We start from the raw sequence: 22,074 nt of genomic DNA on the forward strand, positions 1-22,074 counted from the left end.
CAGGGATATTGGCCTATAATTTTTTTTCTTTTTTGGCAGCATCTTTGTCTGATTTTGGGGTAATGCTGGCTTTGTAGAATGGATTTGGAAGTTTTCTTTCCTTTTCTATATTTTGGAATAGTTTGAGAAGAATAGGTATTAACTCTTCTTTAAAAGGTGGTACTTGTCTGTGAAGCCATCTGGTCCTGGACTTTCATTTGTTGGGAGTTTTTTGATTACCATTTGAATTTCATTACGAGTAACTAGTCTGTTCAGATTTTCTATTTCTTCCTGATTTAGTCTTAGAAGAATATGTTTTTAGAAATTTTATCCATTTCTTCTAGGTTGTCCAATTTGTTGGCATATAATTTTTCATAGTAGTTTCTTACAATCCTTTATATTTCTGTGATGTCCATTGTTACATCTTTCATTTCTGGTTTTATTTATTTGAGCCCTTTCCCTGTCTTTCTCTCTTTTTCCTTTTTGATGAGTCTGAAGGGTTGTCAGTTTTGCTTATCTTTTTAGAGAACTAGCTCTTGGTTTTATTGATCTTTTCTATTGTGTTTTTAGTCTATTTCATTTATTTCTGCTCTGCTTTTTATTATTTCTCTCCTTCTACTAACTTTGGGCTTTATTTGTTGTTCTTTTTTAGCTCCTTTAAGTGTAAGGTTAGATTGTTTATTTGAGACTTTTCTTGTTTCTGGAGGCAGGCCTTTATCTCCGTAAACTTCCCTTTTAGAATTGGTTTTGCTGCGTCCCAAATATTTGAACTGTTGCACTTCCATCTTCCTTTGTCTCCTGGTATTTTTAAATTTCCTCTTTGATTTCTTTGTTGACCTATTGGTGGTTTAGTAGCATGTTGTTTAGCCACCCCTTTTTGTGTTTTTTTTTTTTCTTCATCTCTTTATTATAGCACTCAACTCTTTATATTGTAATTTATCTGCTTCAGTTCCTCAGTGCTGGCCAGTGGAACATATTGGACTGTACAGGGAGGTAGCTGCTAGTTATGTGTAGCTATCGAGTACTTTATTTTTTATTTATTATTCTATTTGAGAGAGAGGGAGAGAGCGAGTGGGAGCATAAGCAGGGGGGAGGGGCAGAGAGAGAAAAAGAGAGAGAGAGAGAGAGAGAGAGATAGTTATCTCATGCAGGCTCCATGCTCAACAAGGAGACTGATGTGGGGCTTGATCCCACAACCTTGGGATCACGGCCTAAGCCACATCAAGAGTCTGACACTCAACTGACTGAGCCACTGAGGCACCTCTCTGTTGAATACTTTATTTTTTTTTTTAATTTTTTTTTCAACGTTTTTATTTATTTATGGGACAGACAGAGACAGAGCATGAACGGGGGAGGGGCAGAGAGAGAGGGAGACACAGAATTGGAAACAGGCTCCAGGCTCCGAGCCATCAGCCCAGAGCCTGACGCGGGGCTCGAACTCACAGACCGTGAGATCGTGACCTGGCTGAAGTCGGACGCTTAACCGACTGCGCCACCCAGGCGCCCCTCTGTTGAATACTTTAAATGAGACTAGTGTTATTGAAAAATCATTTTAAATTTTATTTATTTTTAATTAGTTTAGATGTAAATAGTCACAGCATAGATAGTGCATTAGATAAATGAATTCCACAGAGACCACGTGTTATCTATCTTTGTGTCTTCAGAGTCAACACATATGCCCCAGTTATAATAGCACCCTGGCAAACGTGGAAGGATTTGTGTTAAAAGATATAGATGTAAATAGTCACAGCATAGATAGTGTATTAGATAAATGAATTCCGCAGAGACCACGTGTTATCTATCTTTGTGTCTTCAGAGTCAACACATATGCCCCAGTTATAATAGCACCCTGGCAAATGTGGAAGGATTTGTGTTAAAAGATATGCTTGAGGTGAAAATGGCTGTTTTACTCCTAGAGGCAATCTAAACTGGGCTACTCAAATGTATCTCATCTATTGATGTTGTGTTAGTCAGCTCTTGCTGCACTAATGGTCTGTGACAAACAAGCCTAATCTCTCAGTGGCATATTATAACAAAATTTATTTTTTGCTTGGCTATGACTTGGCTGTAGGCTGTGACTTGGGTCTAGGCCTGCTCCATGTGTTCAGGCACAATGTCTTAGTGGGGTGCCAACATTTAGAAGGGTGCCAAGTTAGACCTTGCCAGCACATTTAAAACCTCTGCTTGTGTCACATTCATTTACATTGTGTTGACCAAAACAAGTCATGGTTAAGCTCCACTGTGACTGGAGTGCAGAATCATTTTGTTCTCCTAGAGGATGGGTAGAGAAGAGTAGATATTTACTAAACAATAACAGTAACCACAGGTGAATGCTAGTTTTCTTTTCCTTAGAGCAGTGGTTCTCACCTGGGGATGATTTTACCCCCTAGGGATACATATGGTAATATCTGCAGATGTTTTTGATTGATACAACTGCTGGTTTGGGGGGAAAATTGTGACTGACAAATAGTAGAGGCCAGAGATGCTGCTAAATATTTTATAATGCACAGGATAGCCCCTGCTCCTGAAAGAATTATCCAGTGCACACTATCAGTAGTGCCCAAGTTGAGTAAACTTGCCATAAAAGTTCTAAAATTTTAGCATGCCTAGTAATCACTTACAGGATTTATTAAAATACCGACTCTTAAACAGGTTAATGCTGAAAGTTTCTGATGCAGTAGGTTTAGATTTCCTAATAAGTTCCCAGATAGCAGTGATGCTGCTGGTCCAGGGACCATACTGTGAACCACCGACTTATGAATCACTACATCATATGAAAGTTTTTTTCTGGATAATATTGTTTGAGTGCATTATCATGATACCTATCAAAGCAGTTATCACAGGTCTGTCTTTTGGTTCTTTTGTTTGGACTAAAAAGAATCCAGATACAACGCTGAATGGGAAGCTTTGGAAAAGAAGCTTACTCTATGAGCTATGGCACTGGCACATAAACAGATGCTTGTAAGAGGTTCTGTTTGTGAGACATATTTTGAAGAACTAGAGCTGATAATCATACTTAGTATTCCAGAGGTAAAGATTTAGACTGATTAATTCTTGATGAGAGTGTACCTACTTAGTTATACTGTTAGAGTTTCATAAGCAATATCAATTAGAAAGGCACTTAAAATGACTAGTCTTGAGTTACAGGACATCCTCTTATTCTGGATAAGTTATTCAGTTTTTTTGTTTAATGTTTATTTTACTTGTTAAGAAAAAACACCATTTTGTGAAATTCTTTGAGCACACACTTGTAAAATTGTGAAATGAAAGAGAAAGAAAAACTATCCAAATAGCTAAAATAAAATATGTGACAGAAGGTCTTTTAATCAATAGAACATTTAATGGTGGAGCTCCTAAGGAAGAGTCCTGTAATTGAGTTATCCTCTTTTAGGGAACTCATAAACTGACAAGAAGAAAAAGGGATTTAGAACTTAAGAACTCTTTATGTTAGTACCAAAACAACTTTTTATCTTATAATTTGCAGAACTGAATATTCTGAATTAGGCTTAGAAATAACATGTAAAGAAAGAAGCATGGTCTAAGGCAGTATGGTCCAAAAGACATATAATGCAAGTTGCATGTGTAACTTAAATTTTCTAGTACCTACATTAAAAAGGATAAAGAAATGGGTGCAACTAATTGTAATAATATGGTTTTTGTTTTTTTTTTAAATTTTTAATGTTTATTCATTTTTGAGAGAGAGAGAGAGAGACAGAGCACGAGTGGGGGAGGGGCAGAGAGAGAGGGAGATACAGAACCTGAAGCAGGCTGCAGGCTTCGAGCCATCAGCACAGAGTCCAGTGCAGGGCTCGAACCCACAAACTGCAAGATTGTGACCTGAGCCGAAGTTGGATGCTTAACTGACTGAGCCACCCAGGCACCCCAATGTAATAATATGTTTTTAGTTCAAGATAACTAGACTTATTATTAGTGAGATGGTTTGCATTTCATACTAGTCTTCAACCAATATATATTTTGCACTTATAGCAAATCTCAAGTTGAACTAGCCATATTTCTTCAATAGTCTCATGCAGCTAGTCGCCACCATATTGCACAGCACAGATCTAAGAGTTACAGAGTGAGTAATGGAGAACCCAGTTTTTATATTTTAAGATTTTCTTTGGTGCAATAGGAAGCTATTTTTTAACATTTATCTTGGTCACTGTCTGAATTCAGACCATCGTCACTTGGAGTTTTGATTACTTAGGATGGGTTTCTCCCTCCCTGGCAATGAAGAATCTATCTGAAGATTCTGATCTGATTATTTCCTGATCATATAACTTACCTATTAAAAATTCTTATGTAGGTTGGCATATTTTTCAAGATAATTTATACTTCATATCTTAGTACATAAGAGTCTGTATGATCTGACTTCTTTCATATGTCTCTGGTTCATTTCCTGATGCAACCCAATGTGTAGCCTTAGCTACCAAAAGCTACCTTTGTTTCCTATAGATTCCACTTTTCCTTTTCTGTGCCATTATGTGTTTTTCTCTTTATTGAATGGTTTTTAACCTTGCCCTTCTACCTGTTTACCTAGTTAACTCTTACTAGTACTTCAGAATTTAATGCAAAAATTATTTTCTCTGGAAGAACCTTTTTTTTTGATTTAAAAAAAATTTTTTTTTTAACGTTTATTTATTTTTGAGACAGAGAGAGACAGAGCATGAACAGGGGAGGGGCAGAGAGAGAGGGAGTCACAGAATCTGAAACAGGCTCCAGGCTCTGAGCTGTCAACACAGAGCCCGACGCGGGGCTCGAACTCACGGACTGTGAGATCATGACCTGAGCCGAAGTCGGATGCTTAACCGACCAAGCCACCCAGGCGCCCCTGGAAGAACCTTTCTTATTCAATAGTATATACTGTAAATGCAGCATATGAAGATTTAAGATCTAAATCTCAGACTGCGGAGAGCATATTTGGATCACATGGAACAGACATAGGGTTAATATCCATAATAGTAAAAGAGTTATAAATCAATAAAGGGACCAAAGTGCAATGAAAATATAGGAGGTTATGAATAGGTGTTTTCTATAAGAAGAAATATAAATGATCAATGAAAGTTTGAAATAATAAGTTTTTACTTATCAGGTTAGCAAATACTTAAAAGAATGATTTCATTTTAGCATGAGTACAGAGAAGTGCTATCCAAGAGAAATCTAGCAAACCACGTATGTAATTTAAAACTATCCAGTACCACTATTAAAATTTAAAAAGATACAATTGTCATAATTTATTTCATCTCCATATATCCAAAATTATTTCAATATGTAATCAATATATAATAAATTATTAAATAGAGATATTTAATGTTTTTATACTAAGTCTTCAAAATCTAGTATAAAGATTTCAGAATATCACAAGTTTTACTGGTTACATAAAGGAATATATGTTCTCGTACATTATTGGTGAGGATGCATTTTGGAGGAGAAATTGGCAATATTTATCAAATTAAAAATTCAAATGACCCAGGGTTCTATTCCTAGAAGTCTATCCTCCAGAAATACTGATATGCATTTGAAGATTTTAGATAGGTAGATGTTTACTGCAGTGTTATTTGTAATAGGAAAACATTGGAAACAGTCTAAGTATCCTATAGGGGTTTGGTTAAATAATTATTACATTTCCAGACAGTGAGATATTGTATAACCTTTAAAAAATGTGGGAGCTGCTTAGGTTAACTGAGTTACTATATGAGTTAAATAAACATTACATGATATAATCATATAAAATGCTTAGAATGTACCTGGCATATAGTGAATGTGATATTGGTATTTGCTGCTGCTGTTGTTATTATTATTATTATTAATTATTATTATTGATATGGAAGAATCTTTCAGATAATTTAAGTGAAAAAGAAAAGCAAAGTGTAGAGCTATTTATCATATGCCATTATTTGTGTGGAGGGGAAAAAAGAATTATGCATTTGCTTATATATGTGTATAGTATGTGTGAAAGAGTATGTAAAAAATTGATAACATTGATTATATTTGAGGAGGGAAACTGGATGGTGGGGGTGGGGGAGATAGAGACTTTCCACCATGTTCTTTTTTGTACCTTTTGAATTTGATCTATAATGAATATACTACTCAAAAAATTAAAATGTAAATTAGATCAATTTTCTTAAATATCTTTGAAACATCCACACCTTACCATTAAATTATTTCTACAATTAGTCTGCATTATTATGATTTTAATCAAAAAGCAATACAGGTTATTTTTACTTCAGTTATCTAGAATAGCTAGATATGCAATTCTGGGCAAATTTAATTTTTTTTTTTTTTCAACGTTTATTTATTTTTGGGACAGAGAGAGACAGAGCATGAACGGGGGAGGGGCAGAGAGAGAGGGAGACACAGAATCGGAAACAGGCTCCAGGCTCCGAGCCATCAGCCCAGAGCCCGACGCGGGGCTCGAACTCACGGACCGCGAGATCGTGACCTGGCTGAAGTCGGACGCTTAACCGACTGCGCCACCCAGGCGCCCCGCAAATTTAATTTTTGACTAATCAGAATGTTGATCAGAAACACTTGGCTTCAAAATGTATGTGATTTTTGAAAATATTTCTAAGGTGTCCTTTTTCTTGTCACAAGAAAGATGTATGGCATCTTGGACTTAAAACCTGATTTTGTAGGACATGAGGATCAGTCTTATTACCACCTTGTAGAAAGTATAAGCTGGATTTGAAGACATGCTGTGTTTAGAATTTATTTAGGAGATATTCTTTAAAAATTAAAGCCAAAAACCAAGAACGCCCTAATGTAACATTTTGTGTGTGCAAATGATATTCTAAGAGTTGAGATCTTCTTAAGAAGATGGAAGAATTCTAATTTAAAGTTTAGAGTATTGACCATCCTCTTTATCAAACTTTCTGGACAAATGTGTATGGTAATTTTATATTTCGAATATATAGCTCTTTCTTTTTCATGAGAACTTACTGTCACTTGTGTTTTAGGATTTGGAGTGGATCAGTTACGAGATGACAATCTTGAAACTTACTGGCAATCAGATGGCTCCCAGCCTCATTTAGTAAACATCCAATTCAGGTAATACATTTTTGGATTTTTCTATTTGTGTAGGTTAAGTGGACAAAGTAATCTATTTTATTTACAAAAAATTTAAAGAAATATAGAAATTATGGTGAAATGCACTTAACTGGTTTTTATATGCCTTGAGATTATTTTTCTGCTTATTTAGATTGTGTTTTAAGTTACCCTGTCTTGTCTTTTGTGAATTCTTTATGGTACTTTACACAGGTCCTTTTACATGGAGATTTCGTAAATATACTTTTCATGTGTGATTTATTTCGGAAAAATATGCTTTGCTTATGACCTAATGCAATGCCTTAATGCATCACAGTGAATACACCTGGAGTGATAATAGTAAGTTGTTTAGGTATAGACTATTCATTTAATTCTCAGATTTGTATTTCCATTTGGAAAAAAAAATGTTTTAATTTAGAACCTCGAAGGACATTTTCAGTTTTGAAATGCTTACTTTTTTGGGGAAAGGAAAATAACCATATGTTTTTCAGTTGCTTTGAATTTATTCAGACACATGGAAACCAGTAACTTGGTTATCTTTCTCCACTTATATCATCTGTTTTAACATTTTATGGTATTGTATTTTTAGTGTGTTTTTCTCACCGAGGGTATAGATCAGCAAATTTCTTATGAAAAATCCAGATAATAAGTATTTTAGGCCTTGTGGGCTATCAGGTCTGTGTTGCAACTACTCAGGCCATTATAGCATGAAAACAGCCACAGGCAATACATACTGGCTGAGTTTAGCTTTTCTAATAAACTTGATCTTACAAAAGTAGGAGGCGGGCAGAGTTCACGCACTGGGGTGTAGTATGCCAACTATTGCCCTTGTGTATTAAATATGTACATGCCAGAAATAAAAACAGCACCTAATATTTTTTTAAAGACTAAAAATATCAGATACTTTGCTAAAAAGCCTTATGCATTCATTTCATTTAACCTCTACAGCAATTTTTTTCTTTTTTTAAATATAATTTATTGTCAAGTTAGCTAACATGCACTATATACAGTGTGCTCTTGGCTTCAGGAGTAGGTTCCCATGATTCATCACTTACATACAACACCCAGTGCTCATCCTAACAAGTGCCCTCCTCAGTGCCCATCACCCATTACCCCTCCCCCCGCCATCAACCCTCAATTTGTTCTCTGTATTTAAGAGTCTCTTATAGTTTGCCTCCCTCTTTGTTTGTAACTATTTTTTTTTTTCCCTTCCCTTCCCCCCTGGTCTTCTGTTAAGTTTCTCAAATTACACATATGAGTGAAAACATGTGATATCTGTCTTTCTCTGACTTATTTCACTTAGCATGATACTCTTCAGTTCCATCCATATTGTTGCAAATGGCAAGATTTCATTCATTTTCATTGCCGAGTAGTATTCTATTATATATATGTACCACATCTTCTTTATCCATTCATCAGTTAATGGATATTTGGGCTCTTTCCATAATTTGGCTATTGTTGATAGTGCTGCTATAAACATTGGGGTGCATGTGACCCTATGAATCAGCACTCCTGGATCCTTTGGATAAATTCTTAGTAGTGTTATTGCTCTACAGCTATTTTTATCCTTAGATAAATTAACTTGCCAAGATCACACAGCAAATGAGTGGCAGAATTGCAACTGAAGGCAAGTGCTCTGACCTGAGAACTTGTGCTTTTAACCATTGTACTGTATAGCCTAGAGCAAATTTTTTCCATGACAACAAAGTTTATCACTTAAACCTGATATAATGAGTGTCCTAATTTAATTGTATTATATTAGAATAGCAGGCTTTTTTTTTTTTTACAAATATAATTTTATATGGAAGGCTAGCATATTGAACAAATAATTTTAAAGAATCTGTGAAATTTATCAGGCGTTAAGTAGTTGATATATATCATTTTTAAGTGGTCCTCCAAATATCTTTGTAAGCTGTGGGCAGTATCATTTTTCTTATTTTACAGATGAAGAAACTAAAACTTAGAAAAATTAAGTAATTTGTTCAAGCCACACCCTATGCAGTTACAGAGGGTGGATGTGATCTAGCAGTCTAGACTTAAAAAACATTTTGTAATTAGTATTCAGCTGTTTCTCAAGCTTATTAAAACACTCGGGAACTTAAGGCCCTCCCTGCTTAACTCAGCCCTTGATGTCACTAGGGAAACCCAAGGTTTTGAGGAACACTTTTTCTTCTTCTTTTTTTATTTTATTAAAAATTTTTAAAATTATTTTTTTATTTATTATTTTTTATTTTGAGAGAGAGAGAGAAAATGCAAGCAAGGGAAGGGCAGAGAGAGAGGGAGAGAGAGAATCCCAAGCAGGCTCTGCACTGCCAGTGTGGTGCCTGATGCCGGACTTGAAGTCATGAACTGTGAGGTCATGACCTGAGCTAAAGTTAAGAATTGGACTCTTAACCGACTGAGCAACCCAAGTGCCTCGAGGAACACATTTTTAAACAAGTGTTTTACAAAAAGGGAAGTTGATTAAGAATTTTGAAACAATCTCCTACTTAGAGAAAAGTTGCAAGTATCGTACAAGTTTTTTTCCTCTAAATCATTTCAGAGTAAGTTACCAATATATATTTCAGCTCTTCAGAATGTTTTTGTATGTCATTCCTATAAACAAAGGCATTCTCCTACATAACCATAATACATCCTTAGGAAATTAACATTGGTACATTTAATTCTACAGCCCCATTCCTGTTCTACCAATTGTGCCAGTAGAGTTGAATCACAGGTTCAATTTGGATGTCACGTCTCTTTAGTCTCTTTTAATCTGGAACATTTCTTCACTCTTAACTTTCATGATCTTGGCACTTTTAAAGATAATAGGCCAGTTATTTAGTTTTGTTTATTTTTAATACATTTCTTAAAAAGTTTATTTATTTATTTTGAGAGACAGAATGTGGGGGAGAGGCAGAGAGACAGGGAAAGAGAGAATTCCAGGCAAGCTCCTTACTGCAGAGACTGATCCAGGACTCAAACTCATGAACTATGAGATCGTGACCTGGGTGGAAGTTGGAGGCTTAACTGACTGAGCCACACAGGTGCCCCTAGACCAGTTATGTTAATGAATGTCCCTCAATTTGCGTTTTATAATGTCTATACTTTCTGCTCAGTCATCTCTGTTGATTAGTTTTAGGTTTTTAAAAAGTACTAGTTAACAGATGAACACTAGGACCTATCTTGTGGCAGCACTGTGGTTTCAGCACTCAGACATCTTTGTAAAAAGGCAGTTGTGCAATTAGTGCATAGTTTATTGCATTTCTCCCTTATTTTCTTTTTTTTTAATATATGAAATTTATTGTCAAATTGGTTTCCATACAACACCCAGTGCTCATCCCAAAAGATGCCCTCCTCAATGCCCATCATCCCCCCCCCTCCCTCCCACCCCCCATCAACCCTCAGTTTTTTTCAGTTTTTAAGAGTCTCTTATGTTTTGACTCCCTCCCTCTCTTTTTTTTTTTTTTTTTTTCCTTTTTTTTCCCCTTCCCCTCCCCCATGAGAAATTTTGGTAAGTTTGTCAGGATCCACATAAGAGTGAAAACATGTGGTATCTGTCTTTCTCTGTATGGCTTATTTCACTTAGCATAACACTCTCCAGTTCCATCCACTTTGCTACAAAGAGCCATATTTCATTCTTTCTCATTGCCACGTAGTACTCCATTGTGTATATAAACCACAATTTCTTTATCCATTCGTCAGTTGATGGACATTTAGGCTCTTTCCACAATTTGGCTATTGTTGAGAGTGCTGCTATAAACATTGGGGTACAGTGCCTCTATGAGTCAGCACTCCTGTATCCTTTGGATAAATTCCTAACAGTGCTACTGCTGGGTCGTAGGGTAGGTCTATTTTTAATTTTTTGAGGAACCTCCACACTGTTTTCCCGAGTGGCTGCACCAGTTTGCATTGCCACCAACAGTGCAAAAGGGTTCCGTTTCTCCACATCCTCTCCAGCATCTATAGTCTCCTGATTTGTTCATTTTGGCCACTCTGACTGGCGTGAGGTGATATCTGAGTGTGGTTTTGATTTGTATTTCCCTGATGAGGAGCGATGTTGAGCATCTTTTCATGTGCCTGTTGACCATCCGGATGTCTTCTTTAGAAAAGTGTCTATTCATGTTTTCTGCCCATTTCTTCACTGGATTATTTGTTTTTTGGGTGTGGAGTTTGGTGAGCTCTTTATAGATTTTGGGTACTAGCCCTTTGTCCGATATGTCATTTGCAAATATCTTTTCCCATTCCGTTGGTTGCCTTTTAGTTTTGTTGATTGTTTCCTTTGCTGTGCAGAAGCTTTTTATCTTCATAAGGTCCCAGTAGTTCATTTTTGCGTTTAATTCCCTTGCCTTTGGGGATGTGTCAAGTAAGAAATTGCTGCGGCTGAGGTCAGAGAGGTCCTTTCCTGCTTTCTCCTCTAGGGTTTTGATGGTTTCCTGGCTCACATTCAGGTCCTTTATCCATTTTGAGTTTATTTTTGTGAATGGTGTGAGAAAGTGGTCTAGTTTCAACCTTCTGCATGTTGCTGTCCAGTTCTCCCAGCACCATTTGTTAAAGAGACTGTATTTTTTCCATTGGATGTTCTTTCCTGCTTTGTCAAAGATGAGTTGGCCATACGTTTGTGGGTCTAGTTCTGGGGTTTCTATTCTATTCCATTGGTCTATGTGTCTGTTTTTGTGCCAATACCATGCTGTCTTGATGATGACAGCTTTGTAGTAGAGGCTAAAGTCTGGGATTGTGATGCCTCCTGCTTTGGTCTTCTTCTTCAAAATTACTTTGGCTATTTCGGGCCTTTTGTGGTTCCATATGAATTTTAGGATTGCTTGTTCTAGCTTCGAGAAGAATGCTGGTGCAATTTTGATTGGGATTGCATTGAATGTGTAGATAGCTTTGGGTAGTATTGACATTTTAACAATATTTATTCTTCCAATCCGTGAGCACAGAATGTTTTTCCATTTCTTTATATCTTCTTCAATTTCCTTCATAAGCTTTCGATAGTTTTCAGCATACAGATCTTGTACATCTTTGGTTAGATTTATTCCTAGGTATTTTATGCTTCTTGGTGCAATTGTGAATGGGATCAGTTTCTTTATTTGTCTTACTGTTGCTTCATTATCAGTGTATAAGAATGCAACTGATTTCTGTACATTGATTTTGTATCCTGCAACGTTGCTGAATTCAGGTATCAGTTCTAGCAGACTTTTAGTGGAGTCTATCGGATTTTCCATGTATAATATCATGTCATCTGCAAAAAGTGAAAGCTTGACTTCATCTTTGCCAATTTTGATGCCTTTGATTTCCTTTTGTTGTCTGATTGCTGATGCTAGCACTTCCAACACTATGTTAAACAACAGCAGTGAGAGTGGACATCCCTGTCGTGTTCCTGATCTCGGGGGAAAGCTCTCAGTTTTTCCCCATTGAGGATGATATTAGCTGTGGGCTTTTCATAAGTGGCTTTTATGATGTTTAAGTATGTTCCTTCTATCCTGACTTTCTCGAGGGTTTTTATTAAGAAAGGATGCTGAATTTTGTCAGATGCTTTTTCTGCATCAATTGACAGGATCACATGGTTCTTTTCTTTTTATTAATGTGATGTATCATATTGATTGATTTGATATATTTATATCAATTTATAATTTATAATTCTTTTTATAAGCTGTTGAATTTGATTTGCTAGTATCTTATTGAGAATTTTTGCATCCATATTCATCAGGGATATTGGCCTGTAGTTCTCTTTTTTTACTGGGTCTCTGTCTGGTTTAGGAATCAAATTAATACTGGCTTCACAGAATGAGTCTGGAAGTTTTCCTTCCCTTTCTATTTTTTGGAATAGCTTTAGAAGGATAGGTATTATCTCTGCTTTAAATGTCTGGTAGAATTCCCCAGGGAAGCCATCTGGTCCTGGACTCTTATTTGTTGGGAGATTTTTGATAACCGATTCAATTTTTTTGCTGGTTATGGGCCTGTTCAAGCTTTCTGTTTCCTCCTGTTTGAGTTTTGGAAGTGTGTGGGTGTTTAGGAATTTGTCTATTTCTTCCAGGTTGTCCAGTTTGTTGGCATATAATTTTTCATAGTATTCCCTGACAATTGCTTGTATTTCTGAGGGATTGGTTGTAATAATTCCATTATCATTCATGATTTTATCTATTTGGGTCATCTCCCTTTTCTTTTTGAGAAGCCTGGCTAGAGGTTTATCAATTTTGTTTATTTTTTCAAAAAACCAACTCTTGGTTTCATTGATCTGCTCTACAGTTGTTTTAGATTCTATATTGTTTGTTTCTGCTCTGATCTTTATTATTTCTCTTCTTCTGCTGGGTTCAGGCTGTCTTTGCTGTTCTACTTCTATTTCCTTTAGGTGTGCTGTTAGATTTTGTATTTGGGATTTTTCTTGTTTCTTGAGATAGGCCTGGATTGCAATGTATTTTCCTTTCAGGACTGCTTTCGCTGCATCCCAAAGCGTTTGGATTGTTGTATTTTCATTTTCGTTTGTTTCCATATATTTTTTAATTTCTTCTCTAATTGCCTGGTTGACCCACTCATTCTTTAGTAGGGTGTTCTTTAACCTCCATGCTTTTGGAGGTTTTCCAGACTTTTTCCTGTGGTTGATTTCAAGCTTCATAGCATTGTGGTCCGAAAGTATGCATGGTATGATCTCAATTCTTGTATACTTATGAAGGGCTGTTTTGTGACCCAGTATGTGATCTATCTTGGAGAATGTTCCATGTGCACTCGAGAAGAAAGTATATTCTGTTGCTTTGGGATGCAGAGTTCTAAATATATCTGTCAAGTCTATCTGATCTAATGTATCATTCAGGGCCCTTGTTTCTTTATTGACCGTGTGTCTAGATGATCTATCCATTTCTGTAAGTGGAGTGTTAAAGTCCCCTGCAATTACCACATTCTTATCAATAAGGTTCCTTATGTTTATGAGTAATTGTTTTATATATTTGGGGGCTCCCGTATTCGGTGCATAGACATTTATAATTGTTAGGTCTTCTTGATGGATAGACCCTGTAATTATTATATAATCCCTTTCTTCATCTCTTGTTACACCCTTTAATTTAAAGTCTGGTTTGTCTGATATAAGTATGGCTACTCCAGCTTTCTTTTGACTTCCAGTAGCATGATAAATAGTTCTCCATCCCCTCACTTTCAATCTGAAAGTGTCCTCAGGTGTAAAATGAGTCTCTTGTAGACAGCAAATGTATGGGTCTTGTTTTTTTATCCATTCTGATACCCTATGTCTTTTGGTTGGCGCATTTAATCCATTTACATTCAGTGTTACTATAGAAAGATATGGGTTTAGCGTCATTGTGATGTCTGTATGTTTCATGCTTGTAGCGATGTCTCTGGTACTTTGTCTCACAGGATCCCCCTTAGGATCTCTTGTAGGGCTGGTTTAGTGGTGACGAATTCCTTCAGTTTTTGTTTGTGTGGGAAGACCTTTATCTCTCTTTCTATTCTAAACGACAGACTTGCTGGATAAAGGATTCTTGGCTGCATATTTTTTTTCTGTTCATCACATTGAAGGTCTCCTGCCATTCCTTTCTGGCCTGCCAAGTTTCAGTAGAGAGATTGGTCACGAGTCTTATAGGTCTCCCTTTATATGTTAGGGCACGTTTATCTCTTGCTGCTTTCAGAATTTTCTCTTTATCCTTGTATTTTGCCAGTTTCACTATGATATGTCGTGCAGAAGATTGATTCAAGTTACGTCTGAAGGGAGTTCTCTGTGCCTCTTGGATTTCAATTCCTTCTTCCTTCCCCAGATCAGGGAAGTTCTCAGCCATTATTTCTTCAAGTACACCTTCAGCACCTTTCCCTCTCTCTTCCTCCTCTGGAATACCAATTATGCGTAGATTATTTCTCTTTAGTGTATCACTTAGTTCTCTAATTTTCCCCTCATACTCCTGGATTTTTTTTAATCTCTCTTTTTCTCAGCTTCCTCTTTTTCCATAATTTTATCTTCTAGTTCACCTATTCTCTCCTCTGCCTCTTCAATCCGAGCCGTGGTCGTTTCCATTTTATTTGGAGATCGTTTATGGAATTTTTAGCTCCTCCTGACTATTCCTTAGTTTCTTGATCTGTAGCAATAGATTCTCTGCTGTCCTCTATACTGTTTTCAAGCCCAGCGATTAACTTTATGACTATTATTCTAAATTCACTTTCTGTTATATTGTTTAAATCATTTTTGATCAGTTAGTTAGCTGTTGTTATTTCCTGGAGATTCTTTTGAGGGGAATTCTTCCGTTTCGTCATTTTGGATAGTCTCTGGAGTGGTGAGGAACTGCACGGCACTTCCCCTGTGCTGTCTTGAATAACTTGTGTTGGTGGGTGGGGCCGCAGTCATACCTGATGTCTGCCCCCAGCCCACCGCTGGGGCCACAGTCAGACTGGTGTGTATTTTCTCTTCCCCTCTCTTAGGGGCAGGATTCACTGTGGGGTGGCATGGCCCATCTGGGCTACTTGCACACTGCCAGGTTTGTGGTGCTGGGGATCTGGTGTATTAGCTGGGGTGGATTGGCAGGGTGCACAGCGGCGGGAGGGTCAGGCTCAGCTCCCTTTTCCTTCAGAGATCCGCTTTGGGAGGGGCCCTGCGGCACCGGGAGGGAGTCAGACCTGCCGCTGGAGGGATGGATCCACAGAAGCACAGCCTTGTGTGTTTGCGCGGTGCAGGCAAGTTCCCTGGCAGGAACTGGTTCCCTTTGGGATTTTGGCCGGGGAATGGGCGAGGGAGATGGCGCTGGCGAGGGAGATGGTGCTGGCGAGCGCCTTTGTTCCCCGCCACGCTGTGCTGTGTTGTCCGGGGCTCAACAACTCTCCCTCCCGTTGTCCTCCAGCCCTCCTGTTCTCCGAGCAGAGCTGTTAACTTATAACCTTCCAGATGTTAAGTCCCGCTTGCTGTCAGAACACACTCCGTCCAGCCCCTTTGCTTTTGCAAGCCAGACTCGGGGCCTCTGCTTGGCCAGCGGGCTGCCCCTCCGCCCGGCTCCCTCCCGCCAGTCCGTGGAGCGCGCATGGCCTCTCCACCCTTCCTACCCTCTTCCATGGGCCTCTCGTCTATGCTTCCCTCCAGAGAATCCGTTCTGCTAGTCTTCTGGCGATTTTCTGCGTTATTTAGGCAGGTGTGGGTGGAATCTAAGTGATCCACAGGACGCGGTGAGCCCAGTGTCCCTCTCCCTTATTTTCAAAAAGCAGAGCAAATGGAAAAATCAAAGTGCTGATGCCGTTAAAAAAATAATAGGTAGTAGGGGGTGCCTGGATGGCTTAGTTAGTTAGGTGTGTGACTCTTGGTTTCAGCTCAGGTCACAATCTCATGGTTTATGAGATTGAGCTCCGCATTGGGCTCTGCACTGACAGCAAGGAGCATGTTTGGGATTCTCTGCCTGCCTCTCCCCACTTGTGCTCTATCTCTCTCAAAATAAATAAATTAATTTTAAAAAATAGGTACTAAGCTAAAGACAATTGCAACTACATTAGAAATTGTCAACCTCAACTGGATATTTATTGGACTTTACCAGTCAACTACACTTTGAGTTATGAATGAAAAAAAATTAAAGGAAATGTTAGAAATTTACTGTCAAGGATTATGACTTAAACGTGATATAATTTAGGATGGGGTAACTTTTTTTTGTTCCTAGGAGCCAACTTTCATACCTCCATTATGTAAGTCCCATGCTCAACTTTCTTCCATTTGATTTTCATATTGTGTTTGTGAGTATATTATGCACTAATTTAACACTTCCTGTGTTGAAAAAATTAAATTACAAATAAGCTTTAAAGAGGTTCAATTGGGAATTTATACAGTTGACCCTTGAACAGCACAGGGGTTAGGGACTCTCCTGCGCAGTTGAAAATTTGCGTGTAACTTTTGAATCCCCAAAAACTTAACTAGTAATAGCTTATTGTTGACTGGAATCCTTATCAATAACATAGTTGATTAACACATATCATGTATGTTATGTGTATTATACACTATATCCTTACAGTAAAGCTAGAAAAAATGTTATTAAGAAAGTCATAAGGAAAATACATTTGCAGTCCTATACTGTGTTTGTTGAAAAAAATCTGAGTATGAGTGGACCATGCAGTTCAAACTCATGTTCTTCAAGGGTCAACTGTATTCTGTTAAGTTGAAACAGAATTTTTTTTTTCAACGTTTATTTATTTTTGGGACAGAGAGAGACAGAGCATGAACGGGGGAGGGGCAGAGAGAGAGGGAGACACAGAATCGGAAACAGGCTCCAGGCTCTGAGCCATCAGCCCAAAGCCCGACGCGGGGCTCGAACTCCCGGACCGCGAGATCGTGACCTGGCTGAAGTCGGACGCTTAACCGACTGCGCCACCCAGGCGCCCCAGAATTTTTGACTCCTTAGATATTCTTTCCTTCACAGAAAATAAACAACTTTTAATTCTTGTAGCAGTCCCTTGGCTAGTTGAGCATGTAGATTTTAGTAATAATTGGTATGTATTTAGATGTGTCAAGATGGACTTGAAGTGCATAATCACAAGGTAGCATTTACTTTTATACTTCATTGTCCTTTTAAATTAGGGGCACATTCTTTCCTTGCCCTGGATGAGAATTCTCCTGGCTGTTAGTATGACATTTTGGGGTAGTATAAACATTTCTTTCTTCATTTCAAATAGAAAAACAGAGAAATTAAAAATGTCTTCAAATAGCAAAATTTAGAAATTAAAACATTTCATCCTAGCTATAGTGATAAGCTAGCCATCCTGACTAATAGTGAAAGCCTCAGACTTGCTTTAAAGTTTCTTTTAAGGTTTCTTCCTCTCCTTAAGCTTCAATCTGTTGTAATTGGAAGAAGGTGTGGTTTGCTTTTCTTTCCCTACCTAGCTTTTATTTGTCTTCTTCTGAATTCTTAATTAATTTCTGAACTCCCCAAGCCTGCTAGTATGGGAGTGGAGGAGGGAAACTTACAATTGCCAGTTCTATCTTGATGATCTAACGTTGGTGCTCTCCTTACTTGACTGTATGTTTTAAAGCTAACTCTATCTTATGGATGCTTTTGTGGGTTGAATCTAGTTCCACAATCACTTAATGCTATGGATAATTCACCTGCAATTCTTTTGATGAAGGTGCATTTATCATTTACTCCTTCCTCAAATCCTAGGCCTCTGGTGATACCTCTAGCTTCCTGCAGAGGACTGTTCTTTCTTACTAGACAGAAACTAATATAACCTGCCAGGTTATCAGGTTGATGAAGTTCTATTCAGGCTGATGAAGTTTCTAGTGTGCTGAGGCTTTTTTTAGTGAATAGGTGTTGGAATTTCTCAAATGCCATTTCTGCATCTATTTATGTGATCATATGGTTTTTCTTCTTTAGTCTGTTGAGATGGTGATTTCATTGATTTTTAAATTATAAAATATACATAAGATATACCATTTTTAAGTGTATAGTTTAGTGGCATAAATTGCATTCACATTGTGGTACTGTCACCACTATCTATCTCTAGAACTTTTTATCATCCCAAACCCAAATTCTGCACTCATTGAACAGTAACTCTCCACCCCCTCCTTTCCCCAGTTCATGATCAACACTGTTTTACTTATCTTTCTCTGTATTTAACTGTTTTTCTTTTTCTGTATTAATCTGTATTTGATCTATGTATTTAACTGTTTTAGGCATCTCATGTAAATGCAATCATACAATATTTGTCCTTTGGTATCTAGCTTAACTTAGCATATGTGTTCAAGGTCCATCCATGTAGCATGTGTCAGAATTTCATTCCCTTTTAAGTCTGAATAATATTCTCTTGTATGAATATACCACATTTTGTTAATCCCTTCATTTACCGATGGACATTTGGATTATTTTCACCTTATGGCTATTGTTAATAATGCTGCTGTGAACATGAATGTACAAGTTATTTTTGTGTGTATACTCAGAAGTGGAATTGCCTGATCAATGGTAATTCTGTGTTTGGTTTTTTGGGTACCGCCATACTGATTTCCACAGCAGCTGCACCATTTTACAACCCACCTGCCTCACACCACCAGCACTATACAAGCCATCCAGTTTCTCTAAATCCATGCCAACACTTATTTCCTTCCTTATTTCTTTTCTTCCTTCCTTTCTCTCTTTTTTTTTAAAAAAGCTTATTTTAAGGTAGAGATAGAGTGCAGGAGAGGCAGAGAAAGAGGGAGAGAGAGAACCCCAAGCAGACTTCCATGCTGTCAGCACAGAGCCTGGTGCAGGGCTCAAACTCACAACTTCAAGATCATGACCTGAGTCGAAATCAAGAATTGGAAGAAGCTTAACCAACTGAGCCACCCACGTGCCCCTATCTTTTCTTTTATACCTGGTGTTGATATTTTTTATTATTTCTCTTTTTGGTTTCCCTGGTCAGACTAGCTAGAGATTTATCAATTTTATTGATCTTTACTATTAGCTTATGAAGTGTATGTCTTTCTTTATCTAATGTTAAGTTTTAGAATGTTAGTAGTAGTTCTGAGATTTACAATACGCATCTTCAACTTATCACAGTCTACCTTCAAATAATGTAACATTTCACATAAAATACAAGAATCTTACTACTCTTTACTCCTATTTTCACATTTTCCTTTATGCTGCTATTGTCATTTACTTTATTTCTACATTTGTTACAAAGCCCAAAACATATTGCTTTAAAGTATCTTTAGAAAACTTTTTAAATGTGAAAAATGTTTTGTGTTTGCTCACATATTTATCATTTACAGTGCTCTTTATTCTTTTTCATAGATTCACATTTCTGTCTGGTATTTTCTTTCCTTCTAAAGAACTTTCTTTAACATTACTCATAATGCAAATTTATTGGTGATCAATTCTCACAGCTTTTGTTTGAAAATGTTTTGTCTTCATTTAAAAAATAATCTTTCACTGCGTATTGAATTCTAGGTTGTTTCTTTCCTTTAACACTTTAAAGATGCTGTTCATCATTATTTCTGATATGAAGTTTGTTGTCTTATCTTTGTTTTTCTGTGTTTAATGTGTCTCCCCATGTCCCCACCACAGCTTTTAAGATTTTTTTAATCACTATTTTTTTTAAGCAGTGTGATTATGACTTATCATTATATGGATTTCTTTATGTTTATCCTTTTATAGTTCATTGACCTTCTTGAATCTGTGGGTAGTTTTTATCAAATTTGGAAAAATTTTGGCTATAATTTTTTCAAATGCTTTCTATTTACCCCATTTTTTCCCCCTGGGACTCATACATGTTAGTCTGCTTTATACTATTATTCTATTTATTTATTTTGTTTATTTCCTTTGTAATGTTTATTTATTTTTGAGACAGAAGGCGACAGAGTGCAAGTGGGGGAGGGTCAGAGAAAGAGGTCTGAGCTGTCAGCATAGAACCTGATGTGGGGCACCAACGCATGAACCACGGGATCATGACCTGAGCCGAAATCAGTTGCTCAACAGACTAAGCCACCCAGGCGCCTCTATTATTCTCTTTATTTTAATGAGGGATGAGAGCTCTTTGTTTTCTATGGTTTATTTTGGAGAGTTTCTAGAGTTATATCATTATGTTCATGATCTTCTGCAGTGTTTAAAATGCTGTTAATCCCATCCAGTGAATTTCTTGTGTCAGATTGTTTTTCATGTCCACAAATTCCATTTAAAAAAGTATTTTTCATCTTTCCACATTATGCTCATGTTTTCTTTTAATTCTTTGAACATCTTTAAGGCAGGCTATATTTTCCAGTATGCTCACAATATTACTTTCTAATACACATGCTCTTCTACAACTTTGCTGCTGCCTAATCAAGACATGGCATCTGTGTCTCCTCAATTGAAATGGGTCAGGCCCTTGTGGATCTCTTGCTTGATGGTAAAGATATTATGACACTGTCATTTCTAATGCTAAGTCATAAAATGTGTATAACTTCTGCCTTGTTTTCTCTCTTTTATGTGATAACCATTTGCCTTGCTGTGAGAAAACCCACATCAAGTGGAGAAGCCCATGAAAAAATGAATCAAAGGTCAAAGCCTTAGCTAAGCTCTTATCTAACAACCAGTACCAGCTTTCTTTCCATATTAGTGAATCATCTTGGAAGCAGATCCTTTAGATCTCAAGTCAAGTTGTCACACCTGATGCTGTGTAGAATTTCCCTTCTGAGCCTTGCCTAAATTCCAGATTCATAAAATAATGATTATTTTTTAAGCCAGAAAGGTTTTTTTAATGTTTATTTATTTTTGAAAGACAGAGACAGAGACAGAGCATGAGTGGGAGAGGGGCAGAGAGAGACAGAAACACAGAATCCAAAGCAGGCTCCAGGCTCTGAGCTGTCAGCATAGAGCCTGACACAGGTCTTGAACCCACGAGCTGAGAGGTCATAACCTAAACCGAAGTCCGATGCTTAACTGACAGAGCCACTCAGGTGCCCCTAAGCCACAAAGTTTTGAATGGTTTGCTATATACATGTAGGTATTTATATTTTCTCTTTTAATTCTATCATCTCAGGACACTTCTTCAGAAGAGTGGTGTATAACTGGGGGGAAGTTCTGACTCCTTTGAGAATATGATGGAAGCTAAAAAGCATCTTCCATGAAAATTAATACATACCTGTTCATGTGGGTTTTCTTTCTGAGCTGTCCATGGACATCTGGTGATCATCCCTATGGAGGGCTCGGGGCCCTCTCAAATCTTCTGTTATGTTAGCTGATTATTTTTTAAATTTTTACTTAAATTATAGTTAGTTAACATACAGTACAATATTGGTTTCAGGAATAGAATTCGATGATTCATCACTTATGTCCCACTCCCAGTGCTCATCTTAACAACTGTCCTCCTTATTACCCATCACCCATCTAGCCCACACCCCGCCCATCTCTCTCCATCAACCCTCAGTTTGTTCTCTATCATTAAGAGTCCATTATGGTGACTTTCCCTCTCTCTCTCCTTGTTTCCCCCCCACTTTATGTTCAGCTGTTTTGCTTTTTTGAATTCCACAGTGAGTGAAATCATATGGTATTTGCCTTTCCCTGACTGACTTATTTCACCTAGCATGTATCATGCTCTATCCACGCCATTGCAAATGTAAAGATTTCATTCTTTTTGCTGGCTGAGTAA

General features: G+C 37.4%; 1 protein-coding gene across 3 annotated transcripts in view; it reads left to right on the plus strand.

Moving 5' to 3' along the window:
* ANAPC10 (anaphase promoting complex subunit 10) overlaps positions 1-22,074 on the plus strand; it is a 115,488-nt gene that overhangs the window by 25,450 nt on the left and 67,964 nt on the right. For all 3 annotated transcript variants that reach the window (XM_025921716.2, XM_086704160.1, XM_086704159.1), the window contains exon 3: positions 6,936-7,026. In XM_025921716.2, the coding sequence (XP_025777501.1) occupies positions 6,936-7,026 (91 nt within the window). The remainder of the gene's footprint in view (positions 1-6,935; positions 7,027-22,074) is intronic.

Source organism: Puma concolor, chromosome B1 (genome assembly GCF_028749965.1).
Source record: "Puma concolor isolate L17-30 chromosome B1, mPumCon1.1.hap2, whole genome shotgun sequence".
NCBI lineage: Eukaryota > Metazoa > Chordata > Mammalia > Carnivora > Felidae > Puma > Puma concolor.